This window comes from Ceratina calcarata, unplaced genomic scaffold (assembly GCF_001652005.2).
Source record: "Ceratina calcarata isolate Rehan_Ccalc_2016 unplaced genomic scaffold, ASM165200v1 scaffold250.2, whole genome shotgun sequence".
Taxonomy (NCBI): domain Eukaryota; kingdom Metazoa; phylum Arthropoda; class Insecta; order Hymenoptera; family Apidae; genus Ceratina; species Ceratina calcarata.
Genome location: NW_017147019.1, coordinates 1,434,830 through 1,462,614, shown reverse-complemented (window position 1 = coordinate 1,462,614; position 27,785 = coordinate 1,434,830). Strand labels below are relative to the sequence as shown.

Sequence of the window (27,785 nt, the reverse complement as noted above, 5' to 3'; positions counted from 1 at the left end):
TATATCAAAAATTAACAATTATTATACCAAAATATTTTCTTCTTTTTGCCCGATTGTACTGCGATTTCCGGCCTACCCCATATATTAAAAACTACAAATTAATTTATGATATTTTCTTATTCGAGCTCGCGGGGCTCTTTAGATGTGAAACCCGAGGCTATAGCCTCCCACCCTTTAATCCGTCCCTGGATACAATGCAAATGAGTACGCGATTTAAAATCACCTGTTCCAAACGACATAGTTAAGACAATGGTGCCCGATTGCCTTGAGTACAGCAGCTTTTAAAAGCTGAATATGCGACGTTCCTTTGTTCTCGTGAAATTTGGGTTACCCCCAATACGATTGTTTTGAAAGTTCCCCACCGAAGGATAGGAAAGTTGGGCCCGTTTAATATCGAGAAGGCCAACATCGATGGTCTATTTTCGCTCCGCTGCGAAGGACCAACTGTGCGACGTCTGGTTAAGAAAAGAACGACACGTGCCAATGCGGCAGGGGGTTACGAGCACTGAGCACGTGCTCCTTTATTTACAATTTACGCCAGACCGTTTTACCAACGCAGCTCGACTGTTTAATCCATGAATGCATCTCTAGTACTCCGCGATCCGTTCAATGACTCTTACTCCAGACTTCTCGTTCAGAGATCAGAAGGGCGGAAAAGATTTACCTTTGTATTTACTGCATGATTGATTCAGTCTCAAACTTGTATCGATTCTACGATAAAGTGTTCCAGTTGGAGAACATATCATGGGACCAGTTAATAAAAATTTTGAAATAGAAATGTTCCCAATTTCCGGCTTGTTCAAGACAAGCTCTCTTAATAGGAGAGTAAGATTTCCGGGAGTTTTTAATTGGAAACTCGCTCGGAGCGAGAAGAAATACATAGACACTGTGTACATAGATCGCAGCCCCTTTCAGAAGAGAGAGAACACTCTTTGCGACATTGTTTCTGACAGGGTGACTCTCAACCCCTTGCGCAGCGTAGCGACCGTAATCCACACCGACACGAACACCATCCCGGGACACATATTTACATACTCGAGGGATGATTTAGATGCGCTAAAAAAGCCGGCTGCCGAGCTTAAAGCCGATGCGTCACGAACGAGACGCCCCTCGTGCGTCGGAGCGAACGACCGCGCTGAATCGACGCGATTCGACAATTCGAAATCGTTCCCCAGGATGTTGTTATCTGATCTGTCTGCAGTTCCGCCTATTACGCTCCGACTGAAGCGAATTTTTCCAAATTTTTTAGTACAATCTTTTATTCCCGTTATGTTTTATTATTAAACTCCAAAGCAACAGAATTAATCGACAACTAAAAATTATACGAGTTCTGCGCAATTTTATACGAAATACTTGGTTCAAGTTCAGATAAGCATAGTGCTCCGTAATCGCTTTAGGACCCTAGAACCACGAGGACTACCGACACTCCCTTTCGAGTACCCTCCACCAAGTGCAAATAGAAATCCCACCTCGATTACTTCTCCTAACGATTTTCGCTGCCGAAAAGTAAATCCGAGACGGTACAGGAAATAGGAGGGAGCCTCTATTAGATCTGTCGGCGTCCGGCAGACAGACCGAAAACGAATTAACCCTCCCGCTGCAAGTTAACAACTCCAGTATTTACGAGCTCTATCGGAAATTGCTCTAGGACTTCCATCTACGTGAAATGTTTTAGTAAACGTGAGTCATCTATAACCAATATGAAATAATAAAACAAGTTTTAATAGATGGCAGATCATCGTAAAAAATCTTTCATTAGCCTAACAACATTTATAATGAAGCCACGTGGTCTTACGATGAAACGTAAAAACGGCATCCACCACAGCATCCATTGTAATCGTGGCAAAGGGTAGTTCGGAACGTGCCCTTCGTTCGATACGTGTTCACGTACGCGTGCACATTTTTGCAACACTGCGACTGGCAGGATGTCGCGGAAGGGGTTGCGTTCTCGCACCGGTAACACGATCAATAAGATAATTGAATACTTTCTCGACAATGCCGGCGGAAGGGAGCAATTTCGCCATCTCCCTTGTACTTGAGCAAGGTCATTGTTTTCGAGGGGATTCTCTCATCTCGCTCCTAAGCTCCAACGGTTTATAATTGTATCCTGCTCCCTTTAAAACGTCGCGTCGCACCGTGCCCCACGTTCGCGACACAAACGAATAAATTGAGGAGAAAGCCGACCCAAACAACGCCCGCGACCGTGACTCATAAATTGCAAATTCGATCGATAGTACGGTGACCATAGAAAACGCGTGAAAACGCAAACTGTGCGATGCCTTTTTTATCGCCCCGTAGGCTGCTTCGCAAAAATTCTATAGGGTGCAGCTTTGTAATTAATTTTGTCGTAGTGCAGGAATAATGAGATATAATGGTTTTCAATATTAGAAGCAAAGTTAGCTAGTGGTTAAATATCGACAATTTAAGTATATAATTATAACAGGATAACGTATTGACCTAGAGCCTTAAATTCCAATAAATGAACACGTGCTTGTATAAAGAAAAGAGAAATAAATACAGGTGTTTACGTCCCACTTTTATATTATAAATTCGCAGGAACGAGTTGATCTGCGAAGGTAGTAAAAGTGCATAAAAAGCCTCGATCGAAACGAGACTATGCGCTCAGCTAATCAACCGTGAAAAGTGAACTCGTAGGAAACAAGGAAGAACGAGTTGGCAACGAGGTATAAAACCAGCTCACGGAACCAATCGAAAAACCGTGAATAGGCTTGGTGAACGATGTAACAGCAGCAGTAAATTAGGGTGACCGTAAGTAGTATCTGTACTCGAGCACGTGCGATCACGGTCGCATGTCTACCTTTCGTATACGCGAGAGTGCAGCGACACGAGAAGTCGAGACGCTTCTCCCGGTATGGGCATAACGGTATCGAGGAATTTTCGAGACATTTATCAGGGGAAATTAAAGGCTGAACGGTCGGTTCCGTTAGGAAAGTAAATCCGACGTAAATTCTTGTGAAATGATCACGCGATTGCGTGATAAAGTAAGACGATTTCTACAGCAGACCAAAGAAAGTGTCTGTACTTCATCCTTATTGACAAAAATTAACGAATTAACGTTATTTTAATCGAGGTCAATAATATAGTATTTGTATTTACTATTATTATAATTTAATTATAATATTAGTATTTATTTAGTTTATGTAATTATAATATGTAGTATGTATAAGTGAGTATTTTGAAATACAAGAGAGAAAAAAAGAAAATACCTTGATACTTTGTCTCATGAATTCAGGCATTGTACTACCAGTACGAGACAGTATGTAAATAAATACGATGCCCGTAACGTGAACTGTTAACACGACGGATAATGAATATAGCAGTTAATAGTCTGTTTTCGCGTATCTGTTTAATAAGCACACGAGCATCCAGCGCAAACATGTGCACGTAAGCACGGTATGAACGGAAAGTGTGCTTACACGTGCATGCACTTGCGTACAACGAGGGAGTATAAGTGAAAAGTGACCGGGTCACGATACTCGATATCGAGCGTCGTAATTACGTGCTCGATCGATTTAAAAAATTGTTGACGTTCGACTTAATGTCCACTCCAGGCAGCGCGTACGCTCTTTTTCTAAACGAATCACTAGGAGTGAATCACATCCTCGTTACGAGTCACATACAGCTGCACTGATTCATTCCTGCATGCACAATAGAAAAAAAGGCATTGAAATCATTCCTCGTTAATACGTTATACAAAAATTATTCGTATAGCGATATGATTTGTTTGTAGTATTTCCGGTTAAGGGAAACAGAGCGGTTCACCGCATTCGAAATTTGGCTGAAAGGCATGGCGTAAAAAACGAATAAACTGACAGCAGGGCGGCGACACCCGGCGTAGCCCTGCGAGGGTGGGTTCCACGAGAGCATGCTGATAAAACCGGCGATCGATAAGAAGCCGGGTTGTATGTAGTAATACGTGCAGCATGAACGGAATACCATAGTAACGCGCATCTCGCGACGCGGTTCTTTGGGATCATCGGGGATGGAGACAAAACGGACTCACCGCTCGAAATTGCTCCAGCAACTCCTGCCGGTCGTCGATCGCAGTGGCCATGTTGTTCGAATATATAATCCTTCCGTCTTTCCTTTCTCCGGCGGTCCCTGCGTGGCCCTTCCTCCCTCGTCCTCTCGTAACCGTTGCAACCGGTGTATACGCGGTACACAAAGGAATACGCGCAACGCGAGTTGGCAATTTTCACCCGGTACACGCGGATAGTTGCGGAAACAGTTACCTGGGGCGTTCTCGCACCTCGCGTACGCGTTCCTGGTTACGACGCGGTTACCAAGCAGTCGGGACACTGCGAACACACGTCCTACTATTACGAAGTCGCAACGAATACTGTCACTGTCACGGCACCGTGCTCCAAACGGAGCGCGCGTCAGTCGCCGAACGGACACGGAAACGCCCGAACTTGTTCGCCGGAGGACCACTGTGGTCCTGATACCTTAGGAAAGGTCCGTGCTTTTCTACGAAAAAGACTTTACAGTTATAATCCAAATTACGATTGCAATTTATATCTGTGTACACGAACAATCCTTTGTTGATTCTTCTCTCGCCTTTTCGCGTTTTATTGCTTTCAACCAGAGTTACTATAATAATGATTCCAAAAGAGTTTTAGTGCGAGACCACAAGTTTAAAGAATCACTTAGCTGAAACTTTTATTTCAAATATCAAGTGTAAATATGAACTTAAACTACACTTTTCATACACCGTTTCGCTGTATTTCTTATACTCTATTTCATATCGTTTAACAACTATCTATTGAAAAAATGTTAGATTTTTTGTGTTCGATATTTCTAGCTGTACTTGATGGAATACGTTGAACCGGAGGGAACAAAAGCGTCTATTACTTGGAACTATTCCCATCCGCGTTCAAAGCGTTACACTTTCGAGGACCTGAGGGCGGAAGTTGTCAAAGAAGCGTCTCTTGAATCCGACAAAAGGCATCTTCTCCGCGAATGATCTCATTCGTCACATTTTCGGTCTTTCTTTAACCGAAGACCATAAAAAACTCTTCTACTTGTCACCCGAAATTCTCGAAATGTATGAAATCAAAATTGAAAACGAAAAAATGATCTATCCATTCATTTAAAAGCTTAGATTCACGTTCTCGGTTTGTATGCGAGTAAAGTTGTTTCAGCGCACGTGACTCAAATATGAGCGCCATAAAATTGTACAACTTTACTCTTAGAGTGAAATATTGCAGACTTCCGCGTACAGGAAATCGTATAGTCCACTGAGTAAAACCGACTATCTCAAATGCAATCAAAGATACACGCGAACTCCCATAGCAACGGATTTGAATTTTGCTCAAGGCCGCGCGAAATGCTAACAATCAATAAGAGGGACGAAATATTCAACAGCCGCTATCTTTATTTCCATGCAATGTTTCTTAAAACGCAGCTTGCTCACTGTTTTCGCTATTAACGTTATCGCTCACGGATAAAGCTAGTGATTATACTCTGCACCTTCTCGCATCGACGCAGAATGAGATATTAAAATGGAATGTCCGATCGGTTGATCGCGTACAGATTGACCCTTGGATCATTTTGTTTTCCATGCGAATTAAAATATCATTATAAAGTCTAACGCGCGTATGATTAATCGTCGAAAGTATGGAAATGCTGCGGATAGAACCGCGTTTAAAGTACGAGAAGACAAAGAGAAGACTGATGAATCGTGAGCGTAAAGCTTCACGGAAATCCACGCTAGTGAATCATTTTTTCTGCATACGCAGCCACGAGATGGGTGTACACATGCATTATTGAGGCAAAAAGGTTCAGGTTGAGTCACTCGCTTAAATAGGTTGATGCGACGCGGAGTCTGTTTCCACGCTCGATTTGATATTGAAATGCGTCGCTGGACGAATGGACAAAGCGGTATGCGCAATTTCGCAACGCATTTACACTTGATATTTAAATTAAGAAGGTCGAAATACCAACGCGTTTTATTCGCATAATTCATGGATATTTAAAATAACGAGTGCCACATGAAGAGATTACAATAAAATAATCATTGTAACGAAAAAAATAGATGTTCTATGCAAAATTAATTATGCGGAAAATAATATGAGAAACCTTTCCCTATTTAATTTTCGGTTGGATGTCATATTCGCGTTCTGCATAATTCCTCTAAATGCCTAGAATATTACTTTCGCTGAAAGCTCTGTCCCTACTAAAACACATATATCTTCTTTGGACCCGGCGTGCTCAACCTCCCCGCTGCGTGTCATATGAATGAGAAATTCACATCTCCCCCAGCTTTCATGTTCCGCCACTCTTTATTGACATTCTATCTCTCCCACCAGTTACACGAATACGCTTCCACGGACATCGACCCTTTTAAATAATGTTACATCACGTAGGATGAACCTGCGACGGTCTTTCCCCAGAATTTTTTTCTTTCGGATGCGCCGATTCATTATTCGATGGCGAATTCTAAAAATGTTTATTTCTCACTCGTCTAAGCTACTTGATGAAGAAGAACAATTTGTAGTATTGAATGTACATGTACACATATACATTTGATATATTTTATCGGAAATCAAAGTGATATAACGTTACAAATAAAGTCTACTTTAATACTACTTAGCCCTAAGTTACATTCACTGTTTCATAAATATTCCTGTCTAAAATCATCGTGTATGAAGGAAATAAACGATATATCCACGTTTCACACAATAACAGACAAGTAATAACAGACAAGGCGATAAAAAGGGATAATGCTTATTTGATCGGAACCTTCCTTCGCAAACGAAGTATGGAGGATAATAGAAAAGATTCGCACGTAGACAATAGGCATGAAGTATATGACGATGCTTCTCTACCGGCTAAATTTTTGGTGAAATAATTAGAAGATTCTTTTTCTTGCGAGGTGAATAAGTAAAGCAGATTTGACAGTAACGCTCTATACAGATAGCTCTGTATATATTCGACAGAACTGAAAATAAAAAGAAACAATCGAGTTTAATACCCAAATAAATTGAAAATTAAGTAACGCCTTTCGACTATATCGTTCCAAAGAATGATGACGATTCAATTACTAAATAAGTATCTACATTATCTAATCTTAGAATCACGAGAAACATAAATGTAGAATGTTAATTGACAAAAGTAAACTACCACGGTATGCAACCATATCACAAAATAGAATTTAAATTCCTTCCTTTTTAACGAACACAGCAGAATAAATATTAACTGTACTTCGAGATAAAACTAAGGACTGATGAGATCTAATTAGAAATGAATTTACGAAAACTATTTGGTCAAAGCATAATACCGTCTTCCGTAAATTTCCGTCGAGAAAATAAAATATGCGCCACTTATCGCTAATTGTAACATCAGCTGTGGCTGACGTAAACTTAAGTAAGTAATCAATTTTTCGCATTAGCTGAAGTAATTTTAAAAACACTACTATGAGTGCACGTTAAATAAATTTCTTGTCGCGAGAAAAAAAGGTAGAAACGACGCTATATAGATTTGTGCTCGTTACCAAGGTGATTGAGTTGAAATGAATTGAATTATTATGATGACAATTAGTATAACTTCCTGGAAACGCGTAGGCACTTGCCTTCATGTTTTGTTCAACGAATGATCAATATCCCACGTAGTATTTTTATGGTAAAGTATAGTGTTCGAATATATCCATTTTGCAATTAGTTCTAAGACGATCACGTACAGTTCCAATCTCTTTTTTCCTACATCAATCACAATGTATTTTTAATGATAGTGTACTATTTTATGAAGTACACGAATTTATTATCAGTTCCTTTCTTCTTTACTGTTTTTTACTTTTTTTTTTGCTTAATTAGAAAATGATTTTAAGTACCTTGTGTATAAAATATACATATACAGCCAATGTTCCATTATGGTAGAAAACAAACGAAATTCGTACGAAACATGAAAACACACTATCGTTAGAAATTCACTGCGCTCCCGCATATCTAAGAGCAATAATCAAATAGATTATCGAGCCCTTTCCGTTTCTGTACAAAAATATTATATAGTACACATAATGTCTCATCGATTCTTTGACCTACAGTCTGTTTTAAACGAGACACATAACGTACTAATCGCGGATGGTACAAGGGATCTCTTTATCGCTATGACTGACTTTCTAAATGAATTCTGTTAAGTACGTATGATCGTATAATATATTTCTTATTCTTGTTTTTTTTTTCCTATAAAGTACGAGGCCTAACAGAAGACAAAAATTCGTTAACAGAATTCATTCGTCATGTCAGTGTCTACGATTTATTATGTATGTTCCCATATGCAAATGTCTAAAACATACTGTTTGTCACATCGTCCCACACGCAACGTACATCCGTATAGTTTTACCTCGTATGGGAATTCAATGATCAATATTCGTCTTATTTAACAACCTAATTATACAAAATTTCTTGCGTTATTCGCGCATTTTCATCGAACAACCCGTGATAGACGTTTTCTTTTTGCTTTATTTCTTTACATAATGCAGATATTCTTTGCATATCGTATTTGAGAAAAGGAGAAAATATTGATAGACAGAGGCACACACATAACACACTTATACGAGAATAAAATGGATCGTTCTTTGTAAAAAAAACTTAGACCAATAATCACACTAAAAAAGAGCACGTATAATTATCAACTAATACGCGAAGCATGGTTTTGTACCAGAGTCAACATTAAATAAACAAATTACATTCCGTAATATATTGTTTACATCAATGACAACACGCGTATTCCTGCCTCCTTATTCTCCAGTTTCGCTTCATCGAGAATGAGATCCATATTTATAACGCTTAGAACATTGATAAAATGATTTATTACTGAATTATATCTTATCGTTAATGTAAGTATCGTCTCTCTAATATTTAGGGATTTTATAATACTTTAATGTATAAAGAAATGTGTATGATACGTAAGCTTTTAATTACGCTACATCAATACATTACATCATGTAAATGTTAACAACATTCAGTGAAGAAGTTTAACGCGTAAGACAGTTAACAAGTTTAAAAAGTGAATTTGTACTAACATTCAATTTATGAAAACATAAGCACACCAAGGTATCATTCATCAATCTGCTAATTATTACAAAATGTAATATCGTCATAAGAAAAACCAAAACCGTTTCTTTCACGTTAAGTGATTAAGGAAATTGTAAAAGTTATTCGTGAGTCTACGGTAACATAAATTAGTTTAAGTTATAAAATGTACACGCTTGTAGGCCCTTCAGAAATGCTTCACTGATATTAATAATCGTACAAAATGATTTTACAGATGCTCGCGACGATAATACATGTAATGAAATGAAAATCAAATGACTCGTATAAATAACGTAAGTTGTACACTCTGGTCCAAAATCCAATGAATCCGGATCAATTATTTTTGGAAGGCAGATTTAGATATGCTATGTATCTGCATGTCAACTTCTTTCTTTTATACAAACTGCAACTTACTTCTATTTACCGATCTAGTTTTCTTATAGGTATATGTATAATGTCTATACTCTATATCTTAATACACACAATATTTCAGTCTATCTGTACATATACTATTTAAACGCAATCGTCTTGCGCTATACGATTAAAAGCCGATACAAAAACCGACGGAATCTCCTTTGAAATAGAAGTATTCTGAGTTGACTTATGTATTTCTTTATTACATATATTACCACCGTCTGGAAGTTGCCTCTCGTGTCACAGATCATCCAAAATCGTCAGGTCAAAGCTCCAATTTTTTTTTACAACCCACCGTGTAACACTGTTGTAAATAGCATCACATTCACATTACGAACTGTATTATAATTAGTGCTAACACATATCATTAGTCACGTAACAGTCGTTGGTCTCGCAAAACCAATATTTTCTTTTCTTTCGACATTTGCAGCGAGAGATAAGAAATAAGAGTTACAATGAGATGCAAAGTACAAATTTAGATCTTTTTATGTCCCGTGTGAATCATCAAGTATATCTCGGTTCATCCGCGATACTTGTCCCATAGTAGTATACGTCTGACAAAATTATGATTTATAAGTCTCGCGTTTAATGCGCAGTTAGTTGTCATTTTACATGAAGATCAGCTTCGAAAGTCAATAACAACGTGCGAAATCAATTTCGTACAACTAAAAGTAAATGTATTATACTAGGGTAACACATCCTATTCTTGAAAATCCTCTATTTTATATCGAAAAATGAAAAATAAGATACATTATAATACATAATACATACAAAAAATGTATAGCTCTGTGAAGCGTATCCAATCCAAATATAAAAATAATATTCGTCGTCAATATTGCAATTGGATCGCATTATAATACTTTATCTCTAATATCCGCTCGCAACAGTGATAAAACAGCATTTGCTAACCAGCAGTACCCAACTGACTGAATGGTGATCGTAGGTAACATTAATTATTTTGGCTGCGTTGTACACAGTCGAAATTGAGTTGAAAATAGTAAGCGTCCTAGCCTTGTACAGAGCTAACAAGGGAAGGTAGGCTAGTAAGTCCTGACGAAGGATGTTGTCTCTTGAATGTCTGCCTCACTGTCTGTCCCCTGGTATCCCTGAGATTGAGAAAGGGAAAGAAGTGCATCCAGACCTAATGATTCAGCTAGGGGATCTGGCGCTCTTGACTACAGTAAAGACATCGAAAAAAAATATTGCACTAAAGCTACGATACAACATACTACTTAGCAAATAAAAGGCCTTAAAACAAATAACTGAAATCGAATTGAGAAACAGCTAATATTCCAATTTAAATTCATAAGTAACGAAACAGAATAGGGGAATAATAATTTACCAAGCTACTATGTATAATAAACATATTTACTGTTATTGTGTACTCCAAGTATTTTAAGCTCTTAAACATTTACTCACTGTTGAATTTTGCTCCGCCTCTTTACAATTACTGCATATGTAATCATCCTCCTCTGCAATCTCTGTACGGTCCAATCCCACGCAATGCATATGGAACCAACCTTCACAACCGCCATCACATTGTACCCAATCAACTTCTCTACCTAATATACAAACGAGATCAAGAAAAGCATGTACAATATTGAGACAAAACAGTAATGTTAAGATCTTATGAAGAAATGCACTCTTACCACTAGGATGTAAGCAGTTAACAGCCGCGCAGTCTTCTTCTTCGTCCGAAGTATCCTGTTTAGTTTTCTTTCTGTTGCCGCCTCTTTTTTTCAAAATTTCCTCGCCCTCTTTGCGTTTCATCTAGAATGCGTAGATAACATTTGCATTTATGACACTTAATTTAAAGTAAAACACCTACAAATCTATTTCAATTTAATTACCTTGCGAGGACCACGCTTCATTGGCACCGGAGAACCAGCTGATTTTTTTTCCTTCTGTAGTCCCTTGCGTTTAATTAAATGTTTTTCTTCCATTTTTTGCCTTCCCAGTTTCTTCGCTAGTTCGAACTCCTCAGATTTCCTCTTTCTTCCCCGCTTCTTTACATCCTTATTGTCTTGGTTCACGTTTGTCTGAACTTCCTCGTACGATGCATATTTCCGTACCGTACTCGGATTATTTGTATGACTTAATATACGCCATATGTGCTGTGTTTCATCCAATGCAACTTCTAGTAAGTCACCTTCCATCATCAATTCTTCTAAACGTAGCCTCGCTGTTTGTGAAAGTACAACCGCAATATCGGCAGCATCGTTCGATAGCGACTTACGTTGAATTTTTGATACTGGAAGCAAAGGAATACGTATACATATGTACAATTACTATCCATACCTATTTTCGTTACGAGAAGCTAAAATCTTACTAAAAGAATATGCATGTTCATTACTGTTGAACGTACTACAACTTGGCTCATCATCATCTACAGTAACAACATCGTCATCGTCGTCCTGAAATATATTATATACGTCATACAATCGTAAACAATCTAAATATATTTTATTCTCATATATACAATATGTAAACGGATTTAACAGAACTTACTGCGGTACTGAGAGCACTATCGTCTGAATGGACACCGCTAAGTGGTGCAATTGCTTGAACCCTTTGATGTAACTCAGGGTTATTCGCTGCCTTTTTCAGTTCACTACTAATAATTTTTTCTGTCTTTTCCCTCGCTGCCGCTTCGACCAACTTCTGTGATAGAACTGACAGTTTTGTCAGTGCCGTGGAAATTTCATCCGTAGCTAACGCCTGACGGGCCCGATCCTAATCAATGTAACATATGAACTACGTGTATGACGTACATCATGATACATTAACACTTGATTTATTAATGTCAATTGACGTACCTGCCAATTCATTGCACGCTCCGTTAAACATTGCAACGCTTCACCCTCTGATAAACGAATTGGAATCTTCTGAAGGCTAACTAAAAGCGTTAGAATCGTTTCTAATCGTGGCCGACGTGAACGTAAACAGCACGGGCACAAAAATTTAATTTCCCTCGACATTGGTGATTTTCCTTTATATGATGTCTTTGGGAAAGGTACACAATTTGCTAAAATTATGATTCATTTCAATTATTTATAGCTGAATTCGATTAATATATGTATGATAATGTAACTATATTACGTACTGTGGAACCAATCCTTACAGAGCTCACATTGGAGCATGAGCCCGAACCTTGGTCGACGGCACACGCAATACCTAGCATCATCTATTTCGGTTTTCATTAAATTTCTTTCTCTTAAATTTCTCATTGCGTCCATCTCGCGTTGTTCAGCTAATTTGAACGCAGCGACGATGGTGGCCGAATTATTGGTGTCATCCAATCTTGTATCACAGACGAAAACAGGCCCTGCAGAATCTTCACTCTTACTTCTCTTAGCTTTCAACGATTGTATACCAACTCCAATTCGTGGCGACAAAGCTTCCATTAAAGTGTAATGTGAATTCTTCCTTAGGAATGTTCTTGCTGTCCTTTCTTTCCAAGTTTTTGCTTGCGAAAGGGTAGATTCTAAGATTGGAAGAGCATCTAAGTGTAATGGAATATTTCTACCTCTCTTAATTAGATCATCTAACGTATTGTAATATGGGAAATTGTCTCTTGCTTGTAGCTCTTCCACGGTCTTTGTCCAATTTTTTGCTTTATTCAGCGTCTCTTGAAGAACACTTAAACTCGGTAAATAAGCTTCCACATTGTCAGCTTCACGAATAAATTCTTCGAGAGACGAAATAGTTTGTCTGTTTTTCGTATGAAGATATAGTTTTGCTTTCTCTTCCCAATTGTCGATTGCGACCATTAACGATTGTAATTCCGAAAGTGTATTCTCTATAGTCAAATGAGGTGGTATTGTCATGCCCTTTTCGATCAATTTTGCTAAATCTTCACGATGAACGGACTTTGGATCTTCCTGAACAGACTTCACTTCTTCGAGCCATTGTATCTGCATTAATTTCTATAATAAAACAAGAAATTAGAGATCGTTACGAAGTCACGATTGACTTAATTTATTACCATCATGGGCACTTACCTGTTTCAAACGTATAAGTTGAGGTAGTTCAATGCAAATAGAATCTCCGAAATCAATACATTTCTCTAGCTGTTCAATGTCACAATCTTCGTCCTTAGATTCTAGCTCCTCCGCTTCCTTTTGGAACTGCAATACTTGATCAAGTATATATTTTACACCATCAGATTCCTTGAGTTCACAGCATAAATTTGTTATTTCCTTGTAGAAAAGAGTTAACTCCTCTACCGTAAGCTTGTATTTAGTTTCAACAGACTGCCTGGTTCTGTAGTAAAGTCTTGAGTTAATTCTATTTGCTTGACACAGATACCACAGATAGCATAAATCACAGAATAACACAATACCTGGTACGTTGTTTGTTATTCAAAAGTTGTTGTGCAACACTTGCGCACTTTTCTGCATCTTGCACAGCAGTTGTCAAAGCTGTAAGTAACTCACTCTCTGGGAACTTTTTACTTTCTGCCTCATTTAAAAGTTCTTTTAATTCATTTAACTCAATTTTATCATTCTTCTTATCAGGATCCATTGCTTCCTTCACTTTTGTTACCCATGAGTCAAATGACTCTGCCTTTAATTTTAATTTTTGTAACATAATTGGTAATTCGTCTAACGTGTAACGATAACGTAATGTATGCTTCTCTGGTGGACAGTCGCAAAGTTCCGTAAAATGTCTCAAACAAACTAACTGAGAACTCTGACATGAACATGTAACTGCACTCAAGAAACAAGTTGTCTTGCACGCTTCACACTGTCTTTCATCATCTGGCAAAAGTTCAAATGCTTCTCTTTCTGCTTCTGTTACACCCTGTAAAACATGGTCTTTATCACAAAAACTATTTGTAGTTGAACTATACTGTTCTTACATTTCAAAAGAAATATTAGATTGCAGATTGAGAATATCAATGAAACACATGTATCCATCTGTGAAGGAATAAATTTTCAAATAGAGAAATCTCTTGTAAACATATAATTTATTTTGAATTGACTTTAATGGAGTTTGATCAAGGGTCGAAAAGAGAACATATAAAAATTTTCGGTTCAGCAGAACAGATATAAAATCCGTTTAGCATCATGGCAAAAACTTCAAAAACATAACCTCTATTCACCAATAAAGTTATATAATCGCAATCAGAAACGCACCAAATAGGTAGCAACGAGTCAAGGTTGATACTTAAAGAACGATCGCACAAAAACTATTTTAATGACAACTAAAGTGCAAGCTAACCAAAAATAACGAAATGTACGAAGACATTAATGAGGATTATAACGTGGACGATGGAACTCTACTGCTACGTCCAATAGCGGGTAATATCAGCCGCGCACACATCTCTCACCGCGTGTGCCCGCATGGTTACGATTGTGTGCGTTACCCGACGCCAGTGTGTGCCATTGCGTGTGTGAATTAGTGAGAGAATGCCTCGGCATATACTATACTTGTACTACTTGACCTAAATGTATTAGGCTGTGCATTTAGAATTATAATTTCTTCTATACGAGAAAGTGCTTTCATTTAAGTATTTGTGCATTTCAATATTTTGTAAGTGGCAATTATAAATTTTAGGATATTTCTAAGGATTAATGAAAAAAAAGCATAGATAAGATTAATATCATTAATCATTGCACACGAGGAAGAAGTCTACGTCATTAATTCTGTTATGCAAACAATATGTAAATAAGTCACTCACCCATTCTAGTAGATTTTTCCGTAGTTTTTTCTCATCGTCTACCATTTGGAGCATGTCGTGGTAAGTTGCTGTTGCGATTCCTATGTCAAGTGCATCTGGATCCAATGACATTTTACACACCAGTTCATCATGAGAAAACACGCAGAAACGTCTTAAATTCGAATAGTGGCTGATACAGTCCCGTCCAAGTTTGAGCTATTGAACATACAGAACGGATTCCATAAGCGTAAGGATATAGAATATTTCAATGACAGCAAACTTAGAATGATAATATACCCAATCAGCGGGAGCAAAATTCACAGCTTCAGCGAAGTTATATCCTTGATTAAAACCTGCGTGATACGCTCTCGGAAATGTGACCACGAATTCGCCAGCATGTTGATCAGTTCTAAATACTGGAACACCTAATAATAAAATGCAAAACGTTATTGGCAACAGTAGAATATTTTCCAATTAATAAAATAGTAATTAAAAGGAATTTGTGATTACCTTCCTTTGTTAGAATGTTAGGATTCATAATAGTGACCAACTGATGAAGTAAATCTGGTTGACTATGAAACAGTTCTGGTGCTGCTGATTTCATCGAGTGTTCAAATTGTTCTGCTCGCGAGCCTGGCACGCCGTACCACGTTTTCGGTTCTCCCCAATGTAAATAATTAATAGAATAGCTCCAGTGATCCTCGTTGTGCCAGCAAAATGTTGCAAAACACATTCCAACGTACATCCATGGTACTTTCATACCACTGATGTCAGCATTGATGTGACCTAACACGCTTCCACGCAGAACCGGCAAATTGTTTAAGTTCCACGAGGATTCAGCATATTCCTGATCACACGTAAATAAATTGACACTAGTTTTCGTTGGAAATCCAGATCCATGATCCATCGTATGTAAATCTGCTCCATATTCGACAGTAACGTCCTCATCAATTGACGAAACTATTCGCCAAAATTCTTTTTCCACTAATGATGTTGGAACCATCTATAAAAAAAGACGAAAAGATTCAGTTATTATTATAGGATGACAATTTTCTAAAATTCTTGTTTCACTAATGATGTTGGTACCATCTATAAAAACAAAGATTTATATATCATTAGATAATTATCATTACAGAATAGAGATAATTATCATTACAGAATTACAAAGCAACACAGGACAACATACGTGTACGGGCATATTAAAGTAATCGCTTTTAAACTGATCAGCCATTTCTCCGAACTGTTGAAGAGTATATTCCCTTTGTGCCTGTTCAAACCCAAATGCTTCCATTGGTTTAGAAACTTCTTCCGCGACACACTTTGGACATCTCCAATCACCTTTCGGTATTTCTGTCAACGGTGGCAAGAGGCAAAAGGTATGATAACTATCGTCGCATCCATCGCATAACAGCATGCTCTCTTCATTATCACCTCTCTTACAGTTGTGACAAATATACTTTGCCAACTATAAAAATGTATCAATGTTAGAAGAAAATAATTTCTACAATTAGTTATGAAACGATATATGATGTATGCACTTACTGGATCAATGTCATAAACACGTTTCATACCCCTTGTTTTGTTAGATTTCTTTCCTTCTTTGGTATTAAATCCGGCCATTTTTGGGCCAGCTCCATAAAATTGTAATTTCTTAAGTTCTTTACTATCTTTGTCATCGACACACTCATTATTCTTGATTCCATCTTTACAATCGCTATCGGAATCATATTCTTCCTTACAATCTTCTTGTTTAATGGGCGATTCCTGCTTTTCTTCCTGGCCATTGAACCTCTTTGATCTACGTGAAAATTTTTCAGTCGGAGGTTTAATCTGTTGTCGCGAAATAATTCCATGAGGTTTATAATCTTTATCCTTCTTCTCATTTACGTTCGAATCTGGTTCCATTTTCTGTGTAATCAAACATAACGCGTCACATAAATGCACTAATCTTGAAAAAATGACAACGCCAAATGACAAATTACGTACAATATTTGCCAGTGTTTTCCCTTGCTTAAATACGTCAAATGGATATAAAATACGTTCATAATGGTTTTTTAAGATACTTCCTACACTGCGTCCCGAAGGGTAGCCTAATTTGTTAGCAATTTTTGCCCACCTCCTTTCCCTCGTCACGACGTCTATTCCACCTGGGAACAATACGAAATATTTAAATTGTCGTAGAATATGAAACACATTAATATGATTAAGTATGAAAATAACAAACCTTCATCAGTAACTATCTTATGCAAGGAATATAAATCAAGTGCTTTGCGTTCAACAAGAGGGATTTTTAAAGATGAACCTTGTAATTCCCAGAACTTTGCAATCTGATCCAAGAAATTAAGTTTTATTCTGGTTTTTGCTTCCAGTTCGTTTAATCTTTGTATTCTTGGGACAAACTTAAATTTGTCAACGTCAACTGCGAATGGTGGTTGCCAGTTCTGAAAAAATTTACGAGAAACGTAGAAGTTAATTCAAGATCATTTTACTATAGTTTAGAGCATTGTTACTAGTAAATATTACATAAGATCTTAGTATAATTCCTAAACTCGTATGAGTAACATAAGAATAAGAAACTGAATCATATGAAAGAAAAAACGGCACACATTTTTAATTATATTCTATGTATGTATTTTCGTTTGTCGAAATCGAAATAATCTTTAATTTATCCATTACTTTATAACGTTTTAGTGACAGATATAAATCCAAATTTTTACAAATATGAGTATTACAAAAATGTGTTCATGGATTACACGTATTGTTTACTTAGCATAGTTCACATTCTGTCGTCTATGCGATAATACTTAAAAGTTTTCAGATGACTCAATTAGTTTAATAAAATCAGAATCGAGAGGGTATGTAGAGTACGGATAACAGAAATACAATTAGGAATTTTCCTATTGATATTCGATTAGAATAAAGAGAGAATAAAAATAGACTTGCGTTTATTCAAATTTCGTAGTGAAATATTAAGAGTTTATTGATGGATCCACTACTATATAAATGTATACGTCTAACTAAATAATCGATAAATGCTTTGGTAGCTTCATCTCTGCCGTGACGCAATACCATTGTGAGATTAAACGACTATTTAAAAACAACATAATACGAAATATGTAAGAAATAGGTATGGATACAAAGAGATACAGGGTTTCGTTGGCATCACATGGTATTTTTCGCATCACATTATACCAGTAAAACGAATGATGAAGCGATGTCCTTAAACTGATGTATATTATTGCAAGATAAAAATTCGTGTTGAATATATAAAATATCACGAAGATTTTCTCCATACATGACGCCCATTTAATGTCGTGACCATAGTTATTTCCGTAATGGCGTCATCCCGTTACAAAATATAAATTTTCTCGGATCAACCAGTTTTATTCTATCAATACTCTTGAATGAGATTATCAGGCGAATCAAAGAGTTGATAGTACAAAAAAAAATTAGCTGGTATTGTTCGAACGAAAATCAATTCCGTATGAGCTAAGAAAGTGGCTTTCAGGGTGAACGTTTACAATCATAAAGAGGTGTGTATATCGTATCGTCTGCTGCAGTTACGTTTGACAAAAAAAGAAAATTTTAATTCATACACAAATACGTGCACTTCCCTTGCATGTTAGCCGTATCCTTTATTAAAAATAAACATCGTTACGACATTCAATTTGCTATTATTCATTTTGCTCTTATTTCGACTTTTACAATGAAGACAAACATTAGAATTTACATTGTAAAATATTTCTTAATACATGCGAAAACAAAATGGTGGCACAAATCGATTCTAATGGTGCAACTAATAGTTGCAAAACATCAAATAAGAAAAGTAATTGCATAAAAGGAGAGTATTCTTTTTATATAAACACGCGAACAAAATCCTTAGCACTTTCCATCACGTAAAATTCAAAGTGAAAGAACGATTATGTCCAGTTCCTACGTATAATAGATAAATGAAGGTGTATAAAGATTCCCACAAACTTTGCCATATAACGCTATGTAAAACGAAGGATATTTATTTATACAAAAATCTACGATCGTATTTATATTTTTAGATAAAACGGAAACTTCTAGGTACACATCGAACCATTACCGCATCGATTATACGTTTGATGTCCTATACTCCTCAGGATGAGCATTATCTATAAATTGGCGATAATTATTTGACCAGATTCTCTATGTCATAATTTCTCTATGTTACGAATTTAATTTTGAGACATTTTCCTAAGGTGACATTGTTTCGATTGTCTCGGCCATTTTACACAGCGTACCTTCTAGCTACATATAACGATATTAAATGTCGCAATGAAACCGTACCTAATGCATTTCGTGTTTCAAAGTTCTTTATTTTCTAAGAATCCTATAATTTCCAACTGTAACTGTCCCGTGGGAAAGATGTCGACCCACTCGAGAAATGAACAAAACTGTAATGCGCAATTGTCGTACAAAATCGAAATCCTTTGAGATTAGGCATAGTACTGGTTTATTCCCTTTCGATCGTATTATCTTTCGAGCCGTGTCGACAAGAGACGTCGCGGGTTTTACCAGACTCAACAGCTTTAACGCGGCCACGGAAAATAAGGAGCTCATTAGTACTTTCATGAAGACACGTTGTCACGAGAAATTGATTTTCTTGTCCAGTTCATTTTTGTTCTAAAGTACGTGTTACGTTGGAACTCATTTATTTTGTGATGTCACGGTTGCGATGTCCGTGCGGAAGCGTCACAGTTCGTAAACGAGGTCGTGCCTGCATATCTCCGTGCACACGTTCGTCCGATCACAAAAAAGAAGTATAAATCCATCCGATCCGTGGGATCGTCTTACTTTCAAACGACGAAAACCATGAACAGTATACACAGCGTCTACCCAGTCTACTCTATGATAACGGGAAGGAAAGAGAAATCGGGGAGACGGGAAAGAGAAGGATTGATGTAATCGAGATAGCGAAAGATTTTACTCACTGGCGGCGGTTTGATCTTACAAATCCCAGACTTTTCCGCGATCGGTCGTATTTTCGCGATATAAGCGAGGGGGTCGTGAAACTCCTCGATACTCGGTTCGAAGACCGGCGCCTCTGGCGGTGTGGCGAACTCGAAGTCCGAATCACCACGATCACAAGCCATATTTTGGTAGCAATTATAAGTCCCGAAAAAACCGTCACAACCGAAGCTCCCGTCGAACCTCGATATCATGACTTGGGTACTCGGCACAGCTTGGACGCGGATAGGTGGTCCACGACGCACCTAACGCGGGTGAGGACCTCGCGTCAGGGTCTAGCACCGTTACTCAGCCACCGATAACGAGAATTTACTTGGGAACGTGCCACGATAAATCATTTTCGCGAACTGCATTTGTATACCTCGTGGGAAGTAGTTGACAATGTTCGCGATAGCCACAAAACACACAGTGCACAACATCCACAATATCACGCAGAGCCTCGCACACGAGCAACTGTCCAATTCCCAATCCTTACTTCGCACACCTCCCCACCCGTGACACTTACTTCATTAACATGCAACAGTAGTGCCACCTTGCATCGATCAGTACTTTTCTATTTATTAAGTTATTCATGCCGTGGACACGTAAACAAAGATATCGGTATTATAAACGCTTTTCAAGGCTCACGCAGAAAATGGAGATAACAAATTATTATGTTCAAGTACAAGTATGAACGTAAATTGGAGCCTATACGCAATAAAAGGTGAGTGACGACAACAAAAATTCCCTACGAGCTTGTAACAAATTTCATTGCTATACGTAATCGAAATAGTTGTTAACTTTTATAACTATCAATACAACTCATAATAAAATCTTCTGTATTCAAATTGTATTACGTACATGCAAAATAATTATATTAAATATAAACAATCATTTAGAAAATTAAAAATATTTACCTCGCTCATGGTATAAATAAATATAAGAGTCCTATAAATTTTTGTAATCTATATATATATGTATATTATTGTATATTGGCTAGCTCCATCGATTCGTTTCGTGCTACTGCTAGTGCAGTATCATCTGGTGTCATCGGGTCCCTTCAAACTGCTTCATACACGGCACGTTTTTTAGACTAGAATCTTGGTCAATCCTAATTACGTAAGTTTTGCAATATCAATAAAATTGTCTTAAATATTTAGGTACTTAAGAAATTCGAGAAATTCGATCCATAGTTCCTTCTACAATTTCATTCAATAAAATTGCAATAACCTGTGTATATTTAGTCTGGCAAAGTTCTTTCTTAGCATTATTTGTACAGTATCTAGGTTACATCTAAGAAATATAACATGGATATGATTTTTCTTTCAGAAGTGAGTTAAAATGGGTTTGCATTTTGGAAACCTTGCAAAAGTCACAGGCATCACATACTTTCGTCTTAGCCCTTATGAACAAAGGGCTTTTGCTGGTTTACTTGATGGTTCAGGTAGATGGGTAAAACGCATGAGATCAGGCTTCCTACGAGCTGCACCCTGTGAGTATTTTCATTTCTACTTATTAAAATTAAGGTTAATAACATTTCTATTTATTAAACTGCCTGATTTTCTTCGACAGTCTTCATGGGTACTTATATGGCACAGGCATGGGCAACTGAAACAAACCACAAACTTCACCGTAAGGATCCAAAAGATTATGAAAATGACCAATAATTTAAATGTAGGATAAGTATTCATAATTGAGTTAAACATAGTGTATACATGTAATGGTAATAATATCGAATATATAACTAACTAAAGTGTGATAATAAAATTCTTTTCTTTTATTACCTTGGCAACACTGGTTCATTTTTATTTCACATTGCCATTTGCCATGTAAGCATACGCAAACACATAAACAGTAAAAAATGCTGAGATCAATAATGGGAAAAGAAATTTACTCAATACTGCCGATCGATTGGGAACGCATAGAATTTCTGCAATTGTTAACAAGCCTGAACCTGAACTTTAAAATGTCGAAAGTATCTGATTCCGTTAGATCTAAGCGCCATATTCAACAGGTAAGATCCCACCAATGGGAGAGTCCGTGTCAGGAATGCATCTGGGCAAAACAGGTATGGTAAGAAAGGAACGGGCAAAGAGCAATCAGGTAGTCGCTCAGGTATTTTCAGTCGAGCATGATCGGCGCTCTAGCTCTCTGGTCGAAAAGTTACTTCTCCTTCTCCTCCTCTATCGCTTACTGTTTCGGTGTGCGCGTATTGTGAAAAATTTTGTGTAAATAGGTAAGTAACCGAGGATCGTGGAAGGATTTTCGTTCGCGTCCGCGTGAGGTGTGATTTTTGTCGTTTTCGCTTACGCCGACCTGCGTTCCGTACGGATCCCGAGCCGCGGAACAGGGATCCAGCGGGCTCGGGTGAAACGCTGCTGTCAAGGTATTTATGGAAATGATTTCTTGACTGGAGTCATTGTACCGAGTGCACCGACGTGGATTTCTCCCCGTGGAGAATCGTCTGTTGTGATCGCACCTGTTGCTGTGTACAGTGTACATATAACACACACACGTCCCCGATGATAATCAACGCACGAGCATTCATACCTATATACTTCACGTACATAGTACTAGTCACAGTAAAGGAGTTCAATAAAAAAAATCCTGCTGCCAATAAGATGCGGTCTGTAAGTGAGACACGAGTCGTGCGAATCCGACTCGCGAACGCATTTTTACAAGGAAGGGATACTTCGTCGGTGTGTTCGATGATACAAGTCTCCAAAGAATAATTGAATGCATTTTCGTTCTATTTCCGCTGGGATTTAATCGTAACGCAAACTGGGACTATGCAATCGTACGGTAAACAATATCGTGTTCATCTTGTCTGTCTCTCGCCGTGCTTAGGATACATTTTTATGCAAATGTCACTTTGAACGTCACGATGAAAATATAGCGCATGATTGCAACGCGACGTCAACTTCGTGGACATTAACGACGCTAATAATATTTTGTGTCACTCAACGCACGTTTTTTCACGCGTATACATACACACAGTTTAATAAAGAATGATTTTTACTACGTTATCGTTGCCACGTACAGATCAATCGTAGTGATTCATTGTTATGGAACTTTTTTATTCACTCATTTTTTCAATGATTACCTTTCCATTGTTTTGATGTATTTCTTATGAAAATCTTACATTTCTATTTATAAGAAATACTAAATAGTATTAAAATTAACGATTATGGAGGAAGAGCAGTGAATCTTTTTTCGGTATTTTATCACCTTATGACGTCTTCAGACGGTTGTATCACATGCATTGTTCATCACTTATCGGATAACATTCTCGATTTTTGTTCTTCCTGACGAAGTCACAATCACATTAAATTGTCTTTAATCGCGCGTAATTTCTTATCAGTCCGAGATAGTTGATGTTCAGATGAAACTACGCGAGTTATTTCGCAAGTAGCGATTTCTTCACTACTGAATACATTTACTACATTCTTCTGAATAAACATAAATTGTCTACAACATAAGATACAACTTTTTTATTACATTTCGATTAGGGATAGTATTTATAATCAAGAATAATCGATGTATACATATAAAAATGTGTGAGATACGTGTGAATTCTAATTCTTTACAAAATGCGTGAAGCATTGAAAAGGAAGATGTCGATGGCACCGTGAGTACAGGCAATCACCTGCAATTCACGCCTACGAAATACCTACGTAGTTCACCATTACGATCGCCGTGACATAAATTGCAAATATTTACCGTAGTCCGCGTGCATCGATATTGCATCGAGCAACCTTCAATATCTTGAGAAAAAAGAATGCATACGCGCTGAACCAGTGCTGTACATCTTCCGGCGATCACACGATTGATTTTTGAAAAGTATCCTCGATGAATGATAAATCGCTTCATGTGACGAAGTAAAGCAGAGAATGATCAAATCTTTTTTCAAAACCAACTTAGTCATTGTAATTTCGGTATGCATTCAATTTAGAAAGCCGGTGCAGAATGCTTGGTAATTATCTACTAATCTTTCTGATAACGTCCGTGTCCAATAACTAATCTGATATATAATTATAATCCACGAAGATACGTTCATGTCGAATAAGATTCAATAACATTCTTAATAATCTCACTATACATTAGATTATTAATCATTTATACACGTGTGTCTATCCGAAATAGACATGAAAAAAGGAGTTTCGATTAACTGGAATTAATTGTGGCTGTGGATGCAAGTAAGTGAAAAGTTCATTCGCTCGGTCCATTCACTGCGAAACTTGTTCGCAACAGGCGGATCAGTAGGTATGCGAGGCGCATTGGCAACTTTCTTTCCACTTTTTCAATCCTCGCACCACTATACATCCATGTTATGTTTACTTTCAACAGGCGTTTACTCGTCGTGTCTCTCCGTCCAGTTATTTTCTTGAAAACTTCCAACCTGACCACTCCTAATCGTATTTCGACCCTCGACCGGTGTCAAGTAGTTCGACAGGTACCTCCGGGCTATTGTATTCAGTAATTTAACGCATTCTAGATTAGGAATTTTTATGATCCTCTTTGTGAAGTCTATTTTTACCTAAATAAAACAGCGATACGTTAATTTGAAAAGTGTTACTTTTAACAAGTATGGCTTATTACCTTGATCTAATTTGGCCTATTTTTATGAGTTCTTTAACAGCTCTCGTTAGAGTTAACACGGTAAAACTTGTTGTAAGTATATTTTCGTACGAGTTCGTTAGACCTTTTAAGATAGTGGACACTTTACTAGGTGATAAAGTGTTTCAAACCTATCCTAATTATTTAGGTGTTTGTTACAAAGATAACGATTACACTTTGCTGGTATATTTTAAAATGGCTATGTAAATATTTCCAGAACATGAGGTAATTCACCGTGTGAAATATTCAACGTGCTATCTTATCACAGAATTTAAATATTCATCAGTAATTGGAAAGTCAAATGCTCAAACGCGACATACATATCGACAAAATTCTACAAAGATACTTTCTTTCCGACTGCTCATTATCAAAGGCACATCATTACGTAGCTTGCAGTATCGGGAAGAGATTTTAGTCCCTCGAGAAGGGTGAACAACCTTCGCCACGAGATATTCCACGCACTGGCGAATAAAGAGAATGCGAGCAAAGCGTTTGTTGCTCGTGCCATGATAAATCGGAAAGACGTCGGTTTTACGATGTTACTTATAAACCATCTTCTCACAGGGGAAGTTACATTAACGACGATGTAAATTCTTCCCGTTTTTCGCGGTTCTAATCATGCAACCAGGCGACGCATTATGTTAACAAACTGTCGCGCAAAGAAAGGAAATACCATAAGCGATTTTGTAAACCGAATCGAGTCCTATTAGGCATGGGACGGATTTTTCGAGCTCTTCTACATTGATATAGTATTCGTACGACGATGGTTAAAGTCGAGCGATTAGTTTTAACGCGTTACTTTTATGGAATCGGACTTTATCGAGCCGATCACAAGACATCGAGAATTTGCTCTGTGGTATGTGAAGAGACGCGATTACCTTGCGCGCGCGCGTGCTCGCTCGCTCGCTCAAGTATGCGCTCGAGAAGAAAACGCGAGAATGCAAGACTTTCCGTCCCTTTCCCGTGTCATTTAGACCTCGCGGCTGCGAGCCCGTTCCTATCGCGCGTACATGCTTCCAAATCAGCCGGATAATATTCCGCGGTAATTTGCCTGCATTACGCGAATTGTAATCACGTTTCGTTTCGCGTTTCTGCACCGCAGAAAGGTGGAAAATGTTTTCAAGGGTGGAAGAGGCAGGACGGAGGCCGTAATAGATCTAGCCTAAATGACTTCATTATTCATTCCGATATCGCATGCCTATCCTCGAATGCCGATTCGTTGATGAGGTGTGGTATTAGATCGGTATCTGTTTTTTTATCTTAACTGTTCACCGATCGGCTAGTTGCTAGTTCGTTCGGAGATTCATTAGTCTTGTTTTCATTTTTCCGGTATGTAATTCTTGATATCCACGATATTCTTTATCCAAGCTTTTTTTTAATCTTTTTTCGGAGTAAAAGTTTTCGAATGGGCTGGAACATCAATCGTCTCGCGGTAGAATTCCATCTTGAGCGAGTGGAGTGGAGAAGAAGGTATCGGAAGGTTGAATGCCGTTTCCGTCAAGTACGGTCAAGGACGGTGGTTACTTCAGCGCATTCCCCGGTTAAATTTTTCTCCCAGGGCGTGTCCGCATCCATAAGCAATTATACTCGTCGCGGTATCGTTAAATAACTCAGCCTCGTAACGGACTCTTTTTCAACTTTTCTTGTACCCGCGGCTTGTACTTCGACCGCGACACGTAATCGAATCCCAGATGGAGGCTGCGTCCCGGTTTTTTGTATTTCCTCCTTTTTTCTGTGGATCCACGACAGCGACACTCCCGGAAATTTGCATAATTCAGTGCCCTTTAGGCGGCGACGTCTCGCGATAAGAATTACCATTTTCGTCGGTACGATTCAGTGAAACGGACGCCAATGGAATCCCTGGCTGGCTATCTACGATCGTGATAAACGATCGTTAACGGCATGTAAATTGTAGATTGAATATTTCACTTTCTACTTTTCGTGATGCCCGCACCTCTTGTTCGAGGTAAACAATATTCCACGATTTTTACTGCGTACCGACTGCAATTGTTATATCCCTACCGATGAATATCAGAAGTCGGCGCATCTTGTTTTCCTACAAATTACCTGGCCTAGTAGTGAATTCTCGATATAGCCGATGGAGCGTCGGTGTATCTTTCTGGTTGCTAAATATAGATCCGATTCGGGTTTGAATGAAAACCGATAGAAATCTAGAATTCAGAGCGTCGCCGAGGAACGATCGGCTCGCAGTCTTGAAATGCATTGGTAACTCCGATCCGGGGGCATATGTATAAACGAAACCCACTCACCTTCCTTCCTTTTCCCTTCCCTTCCCTTGCCGTTAGGTCGCTGTTACGACACATTCGCGCCGCGGTTACGACCGCGAGTCCGAGGGCCGAGAATGAATTGCTCCATCGTTCCCCGTCTACTCTAAACCGAGGCTATAATCAGCTTGAATCGTCGATATCGGATCACCTTGCGCGCCTTGCGAAGCGTATTCATCGCTCGTGGAAAACAATCGCACGCGAAGCATTGTTTCACGTCGAGTGGAGTCTTTAACGAAGACAGAGGCCTCGGTTATTTAGTTAGACACCATTTGTCGATTGTTTCAGCGAGGGAGAAATACGATTCTGGCACGGGAAAGGAGCTAGGAAAGAAAAAATGCGTGATGGAGCGCGAGGTTCGCGTTCTCGAGGAGACCCGACGTATGTTCCCAGGTTCCCACCGTCGATGATACAACCCATTTTTATCGAATCAGTTATCTTGCTACGTTACGCAATGCCATTAACCGTTCGCAATGTAGTTCTACGACCCAAATCCACCGACACGTAAAATGATATACATTTGAAATGAAATTGGGCCGTTAAACAGACGCCCTCGTTCTCGGCCTATCCGCGTTTCAATGCTCGTATTTCTTCTTTAACGCTTCTCGCGCGTTGACAGTAGAGTTACTTCGATCGTTCAATAAAAATCATTCGGTTGCAGAAATAGAATTCTCTATTTAGGTACTTTTGCTCTATTGTCCTGCAAGTTTAAATTGATTTCATGATTCTCCAGATTTCATCGAATATAGAGACTGGACAACTCATATTTTTATTTGGATT

The 27,785-nt window shown here is 38.2% G+C and overlaps 5 protein-coding genes across 9 annotated transcripts in view; 3 read left to right on the top strand and 2 right to left on the bottom strand.

Annotated features, from left to right (window-relative positions):
- The window catches only part of Fim (plastin-2 fimbrin), a 24,997-nt gene extending 20,650 nt beyond the window's left edge, over positions 1–4,347 (bottom strand). The window contains exon 1 of the mRNA XM_018021397.2: positions 4,025–4,347. Within this exon, the coding sequence (XP_017876886.1) occupies positions 4,025–4,075 (51 nt within the window). The 5' untranslated portion in view covers positions 4,076–4,347. The remainder of the gene's footprint in view (positions 1–4,024) is intronic.
- Positions 4,074–5,437, top strand: LOC113464087 (uncharacterized). Its single transcript, XM_026812010.1, has 3 exons — positions 4,074–4,118; positions 4,189–4,476; positions 4,823–5,437. The coding sequence occupies exons 1-3, from the start codon at positions 4,074–4,076 to the stop codon at positions 4,982–4,984; spliced, it is 495 nt and encodes a 164-aa protein (XP_026667811.1). The 3' UTR covers positions 4,985–5,437.
- Positions 5,438–6,283: 846 nt separating this feature from the next.
- Positions 6,284–20,698, bottom strand: Kdm5 (Lysine demethylase 5). 3 transcript variants are annotated; one of them, XM_018021360.2, is made up of 18 exons: positions 20,088–20,698; positions 17,354–17,570; positions 17,116–17,276; positions 16,672–17,037; positions 16,316–16,594; positions 15,640–16,132; positions 15,427–15,554; positions 15,151–15,345; positions 13,810–14,270; positions 13,469–13,730; positions 12,571–13,393; positions 12,284–12,492; positions 11,976–12,200; positions 11,797–11,881; positions 11,318–11,718; positions 11,117–11,237; positions 10,887–11,029; positions 6,284–10,642 (listed from the first exon to the last, which is right to left on the bottom strand). In XM_018021360.2, the coding sequence occupies exons 1-18, from the start codon at positions 20,316–20,318 to the stop codon at positions 10,508–10,510; spliced, it is 4,935 nt and encodes a 1,644-aa protein (XP_017876849.1). In that variant the 5' UTR covers positions 20,319–20,698; the 3' UTR covers positions 6,284–10,507. The 3 variants fall into 3 exon arrangements, with proteins under 3 accessions (XP_017876849.1, XP_017876850.1, XP_017876851.1); XM_018021361.2 differs by having other exon boundaries at positions 11,833–11,881; XM_018021362.2 differs by having other exon boundaries at positions 6,284–10,573; positions 20,088–20,696.
- A 413-nt stretch (positions 20,699–21,111) lies between these two features.
- Positions 21,112–21,886, top strand: UQCR-Q (Ubiquinol-cytochrome c reductase ubiquinone-binding protein). 2 transcript variants are annotated; one of them, XM_018021287.2, is made up of 3 exons: positions 21,112–21,222; positions 21,433–21,595; positions 21,676–21,883. In XM_018021287.2, exons 2-3 carry the CDS (start codon positions 21,445–21,447, stop codon positions 21,768–21,770), a joined length of 246 nt encoding a protein of 81 aa, XP_017876776.1. In that variant the 5' UTR covers positions 21,112–21,222; positions 21,433–21,444; the 3' UTR covers positions 21,771–21,883. The 2 variants fall into 2 exon arrangements, with proteins under 2 accessions (XP_017876776.1, XP_017876777.1); XM_018021288.1 differs by having other exon boundaries at positions 21,116–21,222; positions 21,436–21,595; positions 21,676–21,886.
- A 282-nt stretch (positions 21,887–22,168) lies between these two features.
- LOC108623062 (epidermal growth factor receptor kinase substrate 8-like) overlaps positions 22,169–27,785 on the top strand; it is a 14,185-nt gene continuing 8,568 nt past the window's right edge. Inside the window, exon 1 of one of the 2 annotated variants that reach the window (XM_026812022.1) lies at positions 22,169–22,339. The gene's annotated coding sequence lies outside the window, so the exon portion shown is untranslated. Of the gene's footprint in view, positions 22,490–27,785 lie in introns of both variants that reach the window. The other variant, XM_026812023.1, reaches the window with a different exon arrangement.